We start from the raw sequence: 15166 nt of genomic DNA, 5'->3' as shown, positions 1-15166 counted from the left end.
GGAAAGGACATAGAGGGGAGAGATGGAGGGAAGGAGTTTTCCAGGCAGAGGGAAAAGCATATGCGAAGCCCTACGGGGGAGGAAGTTTGAAGGTACAAGAAACTGAAATAAGCCCAGCAAAGAGACAGAGGGTAAAGGTGAGACTGGAGGGCTAGGTGAGGGCCAGATCATGTAGGCCCACACAAAAGATTTGATCTTTATCCTAAGAACTGAAGATTCAAGTGAGAATTGGGATGTGCTATGTGATGTACTCAGACTTGCGTTTAAAATTCCATTTTGGCTGCACTGAGCAAAGTGGATTTGAGGAGGGCAAGAGTGTATGTGTAGTCCCAATGGGAGACAGTTGCAGTATTCCGGGTGGAAGGTGGCGGCGGCTTAAAGAGCAACAGACAGCAAGGAGGAGGCAGACAGAGATATGTAGTGAAAAAACCCATAATGGCTTGAACATGGATTGGCTGGGGTTGACGTATAAGAGAAAGACAGGTGGTGGATTATTCGAAAGTGTCTGGTTTGTGTATCTGGATGCTATTTTCTAGGACAGGAAAAAGTGGAAGAAGATCACGTTTTGAGAGACAGAGTTAGACTTTTGAGCATGTTGAATCTGAGGTGCCCTTGAGAAATCCAGGTAGAGATAAAATGAGGCACTTGGAAATTTGAGAGTGGAGGTTAGATGCAAGGTATGGAATATGCGTGGATGGTGGTTTATGCAATGGGCGAAAACACAGTATTTCTGGAGAGTAGAATGAAAAAAGAAGGCAGCCTACGGTCTTCTTGAAACTCTCATGTGCTGAACTCTGTGAAGCTACGCTGTCCTGGTTCTCATCCTGCCCGTCACTCACTCTTCTGCCACGCAGCTATTGCTGCTCTCCAGGGATTGGTGCTTTTCTTCTTCCCCTTGGAGAGGTTAATAGTTTTGTTGCTTCCAGTAACCATTTTAAATGAGATCATTTCAAAATCTATATTTCAAATCCTTTCCTCTCTCTTGAGTTTTTAAATCTCTCTTAGCTGCATAGTAGAATTTCTCCACGGCTATATCTTTTCATCTTTCCAAAGGCAACATACCTGAAATGTTTCTCATCTTTTCCCTCTGGATTCACCCTTGTGATTTCCGTATTCTGATCAATGGTATCATTTCCCCAACACTTAAGAAATGATCATTCTTTACCCTTCCTCATCCCCATATGCAGTATCTCATAATCATTAAATTCTGCCATTTGCTTCCTTGTAAAGTCTCATCTCCCATTTCCTTTTTACTACTAATCACTCGCTCAGCCCTAATGATTTTATTCTTGGATTATTTCAGTAACACATCTCATAATATGGGAGGATATGGCATGAAGTAAGTAGGAGCCTAGGCTCTAGGCTCATATTACCTAGGCTCAAATTCTCAGTCCATTTCCTGGTTTTGTAACTGGGGCAAGTTATATAGCCTCTCTTTGATTCTGTTTTGTCACTTTTAAAATGGAGACGATAATCTGATTTTATTCACATGGCCATCGTGAAAATTAAATGAGAAAACACAGGTTAGCACAATGTCTGCCAAATAATAACAACTCACTGCATTATAGATATTGTATAGTGTCATTCTTTATTCTTATTCTCATTCGATGAAAGGCTCCCCGCCCTCTGTTATAGCTCTCTGGGCTCAGTCCATCCTATGCATCTTTGCCAGATGAGTCTTCCTTTGGCTGCCAGGTAAGCAGAGAAGACACTATCATTAACCTCGCCCTGCTGCACCTTGGTTTCAGGGGAAGAGGCACGTTGTTAATCAGAGACAGAAGGTCCTGTCAAAAAAGAAAGGAGAAGAAACTACAGGCAGGGAAACAACACAAGGGTCCTGATAGCATCACGCAGTGAGGTCCAGGAGGGGTGCATGGTGCAAGGGCACTATTACAAATACCATAGTCACAGCACTGCAGAGCTGTGCCCTTGTAAACAGTCATTCTCTGACTTGGATGCTGTCTTTCAGTCACTCATTGCACGAAGAGCTGAAGAGTTGCATTTTTGTTTTCCCCAGGAAAGGAAGACGTGAGAGAACTCAGGGTCAGGCCTCTGCGAAAGCAAAGGTGTAAGGTGGTGGGGATCGGGGCAGAGGGAGGGGGATAGAACTGACTCAACGTTCCGGCCTGGGCTCAGAACAGTCTTTTCTAATAATCCTGAATCAGCCCCTTCAGGCCTTCTCCTAGAAGTAAACTCCCTGTGCCTGGGAGTTTGGCATCTAGAAAGGCACCCAGAGATTTCCAGAAAATCCCAAAGAGAAGGGAGGTCTGGAGACAGAGGAAGAGCTATAAGGAGAACACCCCTATAATGCTGCAGTCGAGTTGCCTTTAGGAATCTATACTATCCCCCGAATATCGCTCCAGTCTTTGGTTACTCCGGTTTGTAGAGCAACAGATGCAACCCTCTTTCGGGGAGCCAGAGCTCACTTAATTTACTTGCTGCTCACCCATCTGAGAGAAACCAACCTGTTCCGAACCCGAGCCTCTGTCTTCAAAAATCACCCTGGAAGACACTGTTCTTGGACGTCCTGCCCACTCCAGCACACAAACCAAAGCTAAGCCCTGGTGGCAGGTAACCTGTAAGCTTTACCGCAGCACTCCTACGGCCTCTCCCACCGCCGAGTTCTTCCTCATCCCATGCCCGAACTTCAGCGGCACGGCCGAGGCCACTGTCCCCTGGACACAGGGCCTTCTCAGAGAGTGGCCCCTGCTGGCCAAAGTTTCCGACGTCTACCCTGGCTAGGAGGTCTGAGCACATTGAAAACTAGAAAAACGAAGGGATTCATGTCCTTAACTCAGCCCCATCACACGGCTTTATGACTGGGTAGCCCTGGTGAACACCCACCTAGTTCAGTCTCGTCCGGGGAGCTAAAGACTCTGGGTCCCCACAGTGTCACGTTTGGTGGTGTCGGCCTACGTTCCTCCCACCGCACTTGTGAAGCAGATGTGTGTGCACTTAAGGTCAATGTAAAATCTCACGAGCATTGTTCATGGGCTTTCTTGCGTGGGCAAGAACAGGCAAAAACTACAGCTAGGGAGCAGTATAACCTCTCCGGTGTGGCTGGTCCGTGTCCCAGCAGCCTGTAGAGGGAAGGGCGTGTGACAAGCATCTGCTGTGGCTGCAGTCATGGAAATTGGTCAAGAACTGCTGTCTGGGGGTGACGTGCAGGAGCCTCCCCCTGTGCTCATCACTCCTAGGCGGGATGGGTTTGTACCAGAGCCACGGACTGGAAGGCTGGCGCTGGAGCGATGAAACGGGACAGGGGGCAAGGCCTCAAGGCAAAGCCCTGTGCCCCTAAGAGACGGAGACTCAGTCTAGAACAAGCCTCGGGAGATGGGGTGGTGGAGAAACCTTTGGGAGGAACCCTCTTTCGAAGGAGTTAGTTGGTCCCCCATTGACCGTGTTAGATGGGTTAAGCTCCTAAGCCGGGCACGTGGTAGGAGGTGACCTAATGAAAAGCGTTGACTCCGAATCTAGGTCCCACCTGAAATGCATGTTCCGCGCTTCTCTTCCCCGACCCGAGAACCAGGAAGATGTGATTAGACTCTCCCTCCAGCTTTACATTGTGGTGATTTCTTAATTCAGTCGTGTTTCTTATACACACAGTGCGGACATTGGCCTATGCTGCTTCTGTGCCCAGCTCCTGTATTTGACACATTTGGTAAAATGGCGCCTTCGCGGCTGTCCGGGGCTGGAAGGTTTGGAGCACAGCGAAAGGAGGGTAAACGGGGCTACGTCAGGAGGCTGCGTGGGGGGGGAACGGAGGAGGAGAGGGTGGGCCGGGGTTTCTGGGGTGGCAGCCAGGCACGCTGGGCAATGTCCTGGGGTTCATCCCGGCTGCTAGAGGGAGCGGGGGACCGAGGCAGGTCTTAGAATCGGGAGAGCTTGGCGGCCAGACGCATTTCTCCGCAGGCGCAGGAGCGAGGCCGATCAGATGCCGTGGGGGCGACAGTGTCCTGGAAGAGGAACGCGACTGTCCTCCCCGCCCCCCCCCCCCGCCCCCGGCGCACCTCCCGCCTCCTGCCCGAGCGGGGCTGAGCCCGCTATAAAGTCTTCCCCAGCCGCCGTCTTCTCTCTGCTGCCCCAGGGCCGGGCGGCTCCGCGTCAGGCCTCCTCCCTGCTGAGCAGGGCCGGGCCCGTGTCTCCGGCGGGCAGAAGGGGTTGGAAAGGCTGTCTTTGAATGCAGGGTACTGTCTTTGGGGCAGTTTTTCTTTTGCTTTTACTTTTCCCTGGACCCCATTCCCGTTCACAGCCCTCCTTCAGGGGAGGCGTAAACCCGGCTTTGGGCCGACTACAAAGGAGCCTGACTTGGCCTCAAAGCCATTACCTCCCTCTGCAGCAACAGGGGATGGGTACAGGCTGTGCCCCTGGGCAGGAAGGGAGCAGGACGGCAGGTACTGACACCCACCTCTGGGAAAGAACAACAGTAATGAAAGGGCCTTGGGCAGGAGCCAGGGCTGGAGGGGAGAAGGTGCAGACTCTGGGGCCCAGAGGAGGCCGCAGGGCAGCGCTGGGAACTGGTTCTGGAGGCTCAGACAAGGAGCTGGGAGGAGAGAACAGGTAGCCAGCATGTCCTCCTGTACCTGTGGGAGGGAGAGATGGCCCCAGGTATCCAAGAGCCATCTGTGGCCCCACCAAGATCCTGGGGCGACAGGTGTTGGAAAACTAAGCAGCTCACAGAGTCCGGAAGGTAGGCTCAGGTACCAGGCTTTATAAAGGGGGTACCTGGTGACCAGCTCCTGGACCTCCTCTCAAGTCTGGGCTTCACATTCTAGAAGGGACAGGGAGGTACAGTGATAAGGGCACAAATCCCACAATAAAGAGTCAGAATATTACATACAGAGTGTCGGGCAAAAGCAGGGTTACATTTGTGAGTATGCAAAACACAAGTTTATTCTGTGTTGTTTATTCATTGTTGTATTATTTTCCCTATGAACAACTATAAACCTACTTTTTCCCCAGCCTGTATCATGTCAGCTGTGATAGCATTTATTAACATGAACACCTGCCCTGGCCGGTGGCTCAGTTGGTTGGAGCATCGTCCTATACACTACAGAGATTGCAGGTTCAGTTCCCGATCGGGGCACATACAGAGGTTGCAAGTTTGATCCCCAGTTGGGGCATGTAATGGGATGTAACTGATTGATGCTTCTCTCTCACATCAATGTTTCTCTTTCTCTCTCTCCCCCCTCCCTTTCTCTTTAAAATCAATAAACATAACCTCGGTTGAGAATTTAGGGAAAAAATATGAACATCTGATATGTGTATAGAAATAACAATGTGTGAAACTTTGGCAAAATATGCACATTGCTTTTCTCAGATTTGAGGGCATAGAGGGAATTTCATTTACCTCTTAGTAAGTCTGGTATATTTCCAAAATTTCTGTTACTTTCATTCAGAGAATAATGTTGTTCAAAGCTGCCAGGACAAACACAGGAGGACCTGGGTTGCATGGAGTGAGGGGTTCGTGCCCAGATCTTCATCACTGCTTGCCCAGGCCAAGGTCTTCCCCGGCACAAGGGCCCTTTGTTGGAGGCAAAAGCTGGTGCTCTCGATTCAGACCCTCTGAGGCCACCATCCATGACTGCTGCATGGATCTCACACTCCAAAGGCAAGTCCCCCAACGGTGGTCCCTTTAGGAATTCCTTCCAGACAGTGGCACGTCAGCCAGGCTGTGAGCCCCCTAGTTTCAGTGAGAGCTTGTCTATGAATGTGGCCTCTACCAGGCAGAGGGAGACTTTTTTTATGCAGATGACCTTTCTCTTCTTCGCTCTCCCTCTCTTCCCTTCGTCAGTGGATGATTCGGGGTAGCGTCTCTCCAGAGTCCCAGCCTGGGAGCCCTGTGCCAGGTTGTAAAGAGATGGAAACAGCGAGGTGTAGGGCATAGATAGTGGCCCACTGAAGCTCCCTGGGGAAAAATATTTTCACTCTAAGTAAGCATCCCTAGTCCTCAACGGTAAGACAAGGCAAATTCTTTCTACCTATGAGGTTGTTCAGAGAATTTAAAGAGAACAAGTGCATAACATGCCCAAGAATGTTTGAGGCCAAGTAGGGTCTTCATGGCCGTTCCCTTCGCCATGACCCGTGTGTGAGTTTATGAGTCCTGATAACTATATTGGATAGGCCTCTCATGGTCCCTGTGTTTACCTAGGAAAGTTCAGTGACTTGTCTGCAGTCACGGCAGGTAGGGAGTGCACTGGGCCTTCTACCCCAGGTGTGCAGGGAGCGCACTCGTAGTGAAGAAGATGTGAGGAGGCTCACTTGGGTGTAGCATGTGCCTGGCTCTGGGAATGAGCGCACCCAGGTACATGGCTCCAAACTCACTCTGTCCCCAAGGCAGGGAATCTGCATCACCGCTGCCCCGTTTTCCTCATAGTAACTACTAACTGCAAGTTGAAGGCCAGGGATGTCATGCTGCAAACTTGGAATCAAGGGCTGTCGGTATAGAGGCACCCTTCCCTTGTGTCTCTCAGAGTGACCATACCAACCGTGCCATTCGTTTCTTCATCAAATATTTTTGATCATCTGATACATGCAAGGCGTTATTCTAGGTGCCGAGGGGAAGGCAGTGAACACTACCAGTGAAACTCTTGATTCGCGGAGCTGTCCTTGTTATGAGAGGACAGAGACAAAATAAACATCTATAAGGAAGAGCTATAGAAGGAAAATTGGGTTAAGTACCCTGGAGAAAAATCAAACAGGAAAGGGACACAGAAAGGGTGGCAAGAGAGTTTTGCATTATATACAGGGTCCAGCACAAATAATGCCCCTTTTTTATTACATAAAAATCTTTTATTACAAAATCATAAGTGTGTAATTCTGTAACATAACAATACCACACTCGAGCACACCGTATGACATTTTAGGTAAAACATTCAAATTCCTGTCCATCTCGTGCGAGACATTCAGGGACCCTACCAACCACACTCCATGGCGTTACTTCTGCCAGACCCAGCACATATGAAAAGTGTCACTGGCAGGTTAACACTTACTAGTTGAAAGATGGATGTGGCACAAATATATAGCATTGCCTGGAAGAAGTCCTTGCTTCCAGGAAAGGCAGGAAACTGATGGAAAAAACTCATTTCCAGCCCTCCTCCCTTTCTTTCCATACCCCCTTTCTAGTGACTACTCCAAATATTTCTTCCTCTTTGTTCCCATGTCTCTCAGTGTCTTTTCCACTGTGATGATTTATGGTCTTTGTCTCCCTTGAAAAAAGAAATGAAGACACTGGGAGCAAAGGCCCTCCTCCTCGTCCCCTCCCCCGATGTGCTCCCATACTGGGAGATGGTGCTCCACTGGGCAGTCAGGCTGTCACTGGACAATCGGGCTCTGATCTGGTGACCTACCCTGTGAGGGATGTGGTACTGCTGGGGGTCATCGTGCCTGAAAGGGACTGAGCAACCCATGGATGCTCGGTGATGCCAGCTTTGTTATGTCAGAAAGGACATCGCCGGGATGTGAAGTGAGACACGGTCTGTGCAGACCAAGAAATAGACACACGACCGAAGTGAAGAGGTCTCAGGGAGAGAGACTCTACAGCAACAGTAATTTTGACCTTATGATAGATCTAATAAAACTTAATGTGGCGTCTGGGTGCCCGAGTTCCAATAAGTGGAAGAATGCAAACACAGACAGTGTGTACCTTCTCCTGGGGACATTTCAGAGAGGATTCAGGTGATTTGATCCGAAACTGAGGATTCTATGATCCTAGCGGGATGCCTGAGGGCAAGGGATGGGCATAAATGAAGCCAGAACCTCCCGCCGGGACCTGCCGGCAATGGGCCCCCAGATGTTCCAGTGGCTCCTGCTGGGCGCATTCACGGCGCTCTTCATGGACGAGGGTGAGGCCTGGGGCGCGAGGCAGCGAGGGCTGGCAGAGAATGAGTGGGGAGGAAGGGGGAGTTTCTAAACTTGACTCTGGGGGCTGCTGTGAAATGCTTCACGGAGAGTTTTTCTTCTTCTCTTCACAGGAGACAGAGTCCTGACCACAAAATGTATGGTTTGCCCTTCTTGGATAAATAAGGCTACAACGAGAGGGGACGTTCTTGAGTTCTTCGCACACTGTCTCTCTGCCCTCCCTCACGCCACTCCACTCTCCTCACTCACTGCTCTAGTGTCTTCATTCTGCCCCCAGCCTCGGGTGGGGGGCTGTTCTGACCCCGGGAAGGATCGTAGCCATTACCCACTCAGGGGAGTTGGGACCCCCGGCAGGTGATGGGGAGGCTGTCGACTCCTTTTTGTGAGGTTTGCGTCACCTCGATAGCAAGGTTTCCAGGAGGGGGAGAGTCTGAAGCTTCGCTGTCTTTCTTCAGTGATTCGATTTTGCAACAAATGTGATTACTATGATGGCTACCATTGCACCAGACCCATGATGAGTTGCTGGAAGGTCAACATGATGGTGGAAAACAGGAGCTGTCGCACAGACAACTTTTACTACACTCATCGCCTCACAGGTGCGTGAGGGTGAGCGAGAGACACGAAACATTACCGATGGTGCCCCCAGTTCATGGAGTCAAGGTGGGGATGGAGACTGGGACCCTGGGAGGGAGCGGGGAAACTGGGGCTCTCCACGCCCAGTCTTGGGATGGAGACTGTGTGGGAGTGTGGGAGGCAGGTGCCTTGTGCCTGCACCTGTCTGAAGACACAGGGGTGAGGTGCAGGCAGAGCCTTGGACCAGGCTACAGAAAACCGATAAGGTTCTGGAGAGAAGTCATTGCTAGAAATGGTGAGCTGAAGCAAGGTGATCACACTTGCTTTTCTTCTCTTTAGGGCTGCATCTGTATCGTTATTCGAAACTATCTTGTGAACCATGTGAAGAGGGAATGTTCCAGGTATTCCATGACCTCATGAGAGAAACCTATTGCTGCACACACAATGACAGGTGTAACGAACCTGATGAAACCGTATATACTTTCAAGGCGTATGTATCACATGAAAAGAACAGAGAAACTTGACCAAAAATAAAATAATTATCATTTTGCCATGTATAATGCACTCTTTTTTGCCCAAATTTTTGAGGGAAAAATAAAGGTGTGCATTATGCATGAGTAGGACTAATTCCATATCTGTTTACCGGTAAAATGTTTTTAATTCTTTTATTTATGCTTATGCGTTAAAAGGGTAACTCTAGCAAGCAATAACAATATCCACATGCGAAATAATACCTGGGAATGCAATGATCTGTTTTTTTCTCAATATAAATAAATAAATAAATGAATTAAAATGAAAGTTTTTTTTCCTGGAAGTTTGGGCCAAAAACGTTGGTGTGCATTATACATGGTAAAATATGGTACATTTTCAAACCATGTCTCTCAGTCACCTTGCCCTTCCCCACCCGACGGCAAAATCCTCTCCCATTTTCTAAGCACCCAGATCCCACTCTCTGCTCTAAGCCAGCGGATCCACCCACGGAAGCACCCTCTCTCCTGTGTCAGCGCTTCCACTCACAGGAAAGAGTAAACCCATAGGCCACTAACACCCCCTGTCTGCTTTCTGGCTGGACCCCGCTGTCTTTACCACCTGGCACCTCCTGGCGATCTTTTCTGACCCCTAAGCTCTGAGGCTATACCTGGGTTGAGGTCAGAGTTCTGAAATTTCTGGCCAGGGGAACAAAGTGTTTTCTTCTGGCAGAGCTTCTGAGGGAAGATCAGGAGAAAGCAGGCTGGATAGAAACTGGGACATGAAACCAGAGGAGATGTTAGGACTATTTGAGAGGACGGTAGAGGAGGAGGTATTTGGTGCGGGCTAGGGAGGGGCTGAGCGAACAGGGACTTCAGAAAGTCAATGCGGGATTAGAAATGCTAACTTCCGTGAAAGCAACAGTCAACGCACTGAACGTGAGAGGCTCGGTGCCTGCCACTAGTTTGAGAAACTATTTTATTCACACCTACTGCTGTCTACATATGCATGATCACCGTGTTTCTGATAATGTCATCTTGCTCTCACAGCCAAAGCCAAATCTATCAGGATGGACACTTACTTGACTGAATGTTGACCAATTACTCTGTTAGCCGATAAAAAGATAATGTACAAATCATGCAGGGCAGCCTGGCCCCAAGGAACAGACAAGAGTCACACACAGTCACTATCCTACTCACTCAGCTTTCATTGAATGCAGCTTCACTCGGCGTAGAACATCAACATGCATTAACATCCTACTCACACTCTAACAATCTAAGAGAAATATAACACACACACACACACACACACACACACACACACACACACACAGAGCAATCCATGGGGGGTGACAAAGCCAAGTCCCAGAGTCTCAGTCTGCAGGTCCAGGAGACAGCACAGCGGGAAAGGGGGCTATCGGCATCTTGCACAGAAGGATCTCTGGAGCCAGGTAGGCAGCAGAGCGGGTGAAGTCCTCAGTCCAGCAGGGCAGAGCCTCCGGTGGCCGATACCAAGGGAGATAAGGGTGGCGTGGAGCAGGGCTCTAGTGCATGGAGCTCGGCTGTCTCAGCAGCAGCCTGGAAACTGCATCAAGTACACCTCAAAAGTGGTAGACTCTAGCCTTCTGGGTCCCTTCAATAAAAGTCTTGGCACCCCTGATGCCAGGGATGGAGTTTGCCCAGGGGCTTGTGGGTGGTACACAGCTGCTCTGTTTGGCACCCCTGCTGGCAAGTGTGGAATTTCCCCAAGAACATCTGTGACCGGTCCCACTCTGCAGACACAGCTACTCTGACCGCGTGTGCAGATATCTTAGGTGTGTCTCCTTGCCAGATGTGTCTACCATGACTTAAGCAGTTTCCCTCTTGAACCAAAGTATCATGGCTGACTGACAGCCATTTTAGTTGACATAAGTGACTCCACCTTGTTTTATATACTTTATGCTCTCTTGATTGGACCAATGCCATTTTATCGGCCCTGCTCTCCACAGCCATGCGTAAGCATGAATATTAAAGAAGCAGGAAATCCCTTACTTTCTGTTTCTGACTAACACTGTGTATGGATATACTTTGTAAATGCTGAGAAAATCATGACTGAATCTGAAATGGACACTGTCCACTGGGGAAAATAGTTTTGTGTCCATAGCAGAGAATCTTGAGTGTCCACTATTCAATTTGTTGCTACTTCTGCTTCACGAGAGTAATGATAAATAAATGTTTTACATAAAAATAAATATGTGCGAATTTTCAGCTGAGGGAGTTCTAGTTTACCTCAATCAACTATCTAAGCAAATCACAAGGTTCTAGAATGGTCTTGTTTTAAATGGTGCTCTGCTGGGCCTCTCGGTGCCGCGTTCTTGGGGTGTGGACATGCCGGCTCCTGTAACGGGAACCTGCAGTTGAGAATCATCATCTTCTGACCGAGACAGGAACCAAGCTGGGGGCACCAGGAAGGAATTCACAAGAGAGCTAAGCTACTTCCAGGCTGGACTGGGCAGGGAACAGGGGCAGGCACGGTGTGAAGGAGCAACATCAGCAACGTTCTACGGTGAGCCCTCGGGATGGCAAATATCTTACAATCTGAAGTTACAATAATCCTGGTTGCAGCATTTGTAGATAAAAACCCGACCGTGGCGATGTAATGTCAGGTCGCTGCAGAACTTCTGACACACCATATAGGATAACTCGTAATTCCAATCTGTAATAAGAAGGAACCGTAGAAATAAACCTGTGACCTCAGTTCTCTAAGGACAAGCCAAACCTGTTACTAGCCCGTCAGTGAAAATGTAACCCGTTTCAGGATGGCGTCCCAGCTCAGACTTGCTCCGCAGGCCCCAGGCAGGCGGGGCAGAAGCCCCTGGCCCCCGCAGCGGCTGTTTGCCTGAGGCCCCCTGACAGCCCTCAGCTCCCTGCAGGGCGGCTTCATTCCCTTTCCTGTCGGAAGGCCAGCAGCTAGTGCTTCCGCGTCTGCAGAGCTGCGGTCGGGTGGGTCAGCTTTAGTGGGAGTAGAGAATCCCCACCGTCTTTCCTCCTGTCTCGTTTTCCCAAAGCCCCTCCTGTCTGCGTGCACTGGGACCCACGCCAGGCGCAGTTCGCACCTTGGTTCCTCTCCTGGGCGGACCTTCGTCTGAGCTATAAAATTGCTGACGTACTCTCCTAAAATTTTTCCGAGGATCTCCCAGCACCCCTCACCCGGCCCTCCAACGTACTGTAGTCGTAGACCTTTAAGGTCATGCATTCCTCTTGCTCCTGGGCGACACAAACACCGAAACCTCTTCTACAGCGATCTGACATCAGGTGAAGGTAGCAGGTTATGCACTTGAGCGCTGTCACTGCTGGATAGTGCAGAGCTGGCGTGAGGTCAGGGGGTGCAGGGGCTCCCGGGGGCTGGGTATATACAGGTCTGGGGCAGAGGGTGGGTGGCGTGGAGGTGGGGGGCAGTGGAGGAAGAGCCGGTGGTGGGGTGTCAGGGAGTGAACAGTGGAAGCGCTCAACTCCACAGCCCAGAGAAACAGTCAGGAGAAGAAAAGGATTCGGGTCCCAACTTAAGCCATTCAACCTGGGTAACTGAGCAAAGACCTAGCCTTCGTGGCCTTGGTTTTTTCTGTGCAAACATGGCTTCACCAATGCTGACCTGGCCAATTCGGTAGCGCTGTGGACAGACAGGAGTGTGGTACCGCGGGTGAGTGCTTCCAAGCTGTTTGCCCAGGCTAGCGTTCCTAGGATGGGCTTTCGGACCTTTGCTGCCTAGACATTGTTAGGTGATACACTCTGTTATTTTGAAATTTAAACTGAACCTTCGTGAAGATCTCGTGAATTATAGTATAATCCGTGACGCTACATGATACTGTGGGGTGAACTCACCAAGATACAGGTTTAATTTTTTTAAACACCTCTTTCTCAGTGCACCTGCATGTGAAAAGACAGTAGCATTTATTGAGCATCTCACTTGGGCCATGTTCTCTCAATCTGTAGCTGATTGAATTCTCACAAAAGCCTTGTATTTCCCCAATTTTCAGATGAGAAACCAAAGTACAGAGAATTTAAGACAGTGACTGTACCGTGTTGTTTTTTAATCTGATTGATTCCAGACCATCCAATATTTGCTCACCTAAAAATCACTCATTGGAATTTGAATATAAAGTCCCTGACAAGGGTATTAAAGGCCATTGTCCAGCAAAATTATTTCTTAGAGACTGACCAGCTCCCCTGAGATATGCGTACAGACTTAGTGCTGGAAAGCGTGTCCCAAGGAAAACCTTGGTAGGAGCTCAGATTATGGGGAACGGTAGGGAAAGAGTGGGGGAGGCAGTAAAGGGGCGGCTGGAGGGGCTTGGTCCCTGCCGAGGAGTGTTGGCACAATGTGGGAAAGGGCAGAAAGCTGGCCAGGAAGGCAAAGGGAGCATTTTGAAGCCTAGTTTCCCCTCCCTTACAAATGTAGTCAAGGCTCAGCCCTGCATGGGTGCCTGTTACACAGGTGGAGTTTCCTGGGACTCCCTAAATCTCGCCTCTGGAGGCCCCTCCTCAGCTCTGTGACTCACCCTCAAAGCAGCAAAAGAGAAAGAAGACCAACAGGACGTGTTTGTCCATCCCAACGCAGAAGTTCCTTGCCCAGGGAGGAAAGAAGCCAGGGGCTGCAAGCTCGGGTCTCCAGCCGGGAGGTGACCTTCTCCGCAGCTGGGCAGGGGTTATTCATGCGTAAGAGAACAAACCAATCACACAAAGCTCCCCTGGGGGCTCAATTCATTGCTCTCCACCCGCAGCAGAGAATAATGAGAATTAATAAATAAAGGCTGGAGTTTACACTAAGCCAACTTTGTTTTTCATCGTAGTAATTATTATTCGTATTATAACTATGATTTTGTAATTCTTGTTGCTATTTCCCACAGGAAGAAGCTGGGTCTTTGGGAGGTTTAGTATCTTACCCAAGACACACATCTAATGACCGATGGTGCTATTGCTCAGAGAAAGAGTTTCTAACCCAAGAGGCTGTATTTTAGCCACCTCAATTCTGTGCGTCTTGGATTAATTCATATATTCAACAAATATTCACCAAGCACTTCCCGTGCCAGACACAGGTCTCTGTATGAGAGAAGAGCAATGATAACTCGGATGAGCTCACCTAGCTCCTTACCTTACGGGTGAGTAACAGGAGAGTGAAAGAGATGGAAAGATGTATAATCTATGGCCAGTCGGGGTCTGTGACCTAGGACTTCTGATTCTCAGCCCAGACCTCTTTCACTTTACCAGAAATCCAGCTTCCAAGACCAGGGACTGTTAAATCTGTAGGGCTGAGAAATCCCCTCTAGAGTTAGCACACCATGTGACCTTTAGCAAATGTATGTTGTGGATCTGGCCGGCTTTGTCCATGATGTTGGTGATCTACCTCTACAAACGTGAACTGAGTTAAGGTTCGCCCTCTGGCTAAGACACTGGGGAGCTATGAGCAGCCCTGATTCTAACCCTCCGATGCCTGCCAGTAAGCTGGCGGGACTTAGGCTAGAGACCCCAAGACCCTTCCATGCTGAACTGATTCAATGACATGCTCTTTAGCTGTAGGAACAAACCTTCTGTAAAACATATCAAGCCTGACCTTTTGAGGCATCAGGCATAGAATATGTGAAATAAGGTCTTAGCTCAAAGGCCCCAAAGTTGACAAACTTCCTTGCCTAGGAAGAGAGCCAAAAAGCCTTAGACGTGAGGGGACTGGTTCTGAAGCGAATTGATTCTAGCCTTGGAGAGCAAGACTGTGAAACCTCTTCTGTACTCTGCCCCCTTTCCAGTGAGGATGTTACAAACTGCATGGAATTTTCCAGGACTTCCCAAAGACTTACCAAGGAGATAAACCCTTGAACCTTGGGTGCTTGGGTTTACAAGATTACCAGCATTATCTCTGCTTTGGCTGTTTAAAGACAGTGACTCTAGAATCATAGCCAAAGAAGCAGACATTGCAGGTGAAACTGCAATGGGTTTGCACAATTTCTATTCTTCTTTCTTCACGGATCCTTGTGGCAGGTGCTTTCTGAAGGGCCCATTGAGTTTTGAATCTCTCTTCTACGGGATTATTTCCAGTTAGGATCAAGGAATTCTGTAACTCCACCCAAATGTTGGGGTCCTCTGACCTGCTCCTCATTCTCCCATAGCAACTCCTCCATCAGAGTTTCTTGTAAAGACAATTTCTTTCTTCATTTAGCACGGAGTAAGAGAGAATGGGCATTGGAGCCTACTCATAGAGCCAGTGTGGTATACTAGAAACAGCATTTTCCTGA

The 15166-nt window shown here is 49.2% G+C and overlaps 1 protein-coding gene across 1 annotated transcript; it reads right to left on the bottom strand.

Annotated features, from left to right (window-relative positions):
- Positions 1-10376: 10376 nt before the first annotated feature.
- Positions 10377-13487, bottom strand: PATE3 (prostate and testis expressed 3). The gene is made up of 4 exons (XM_054592762.1): positions 13439-13487; positions 12090-12232; positions 11475-11581; positions 10377-10485 (listed from the first exon to the last, which is right to left on the bottom strand). Exons 1-4 carry the CDS (start codon positions 13485-13487, stop codon positions 10377-10379), a joined length of 408 nt encoding a protein of 135 aa, XP_054448737.1.
- Between the last annotated feature and the right edge of the window lie 1679 nt (positions 13488-15166).

Source organism: Pteronotus mesoamericanus, unplaced genomic scaffold (genome assembly GCF_021234165.1).
Source record: "Pteronotus mesoamericanus isolate MK-2021 breed Mesoamerican mustached bat unplaced genomic scaffold, CSHL_Meso_final scaffold_371, whole genome shotgun sequence".
Lineage (NCBI taxonomy): Eukaryota > Metazoa > Chordata > Mammalia > Chiroptera > Mormoopidae > Pteronotus > Pteronotus mesoamericanus.
Note: the sequence above shows the minus strand (reverse complement) of the source record. Positions and strands in the feature narration are given on the sequence as shown.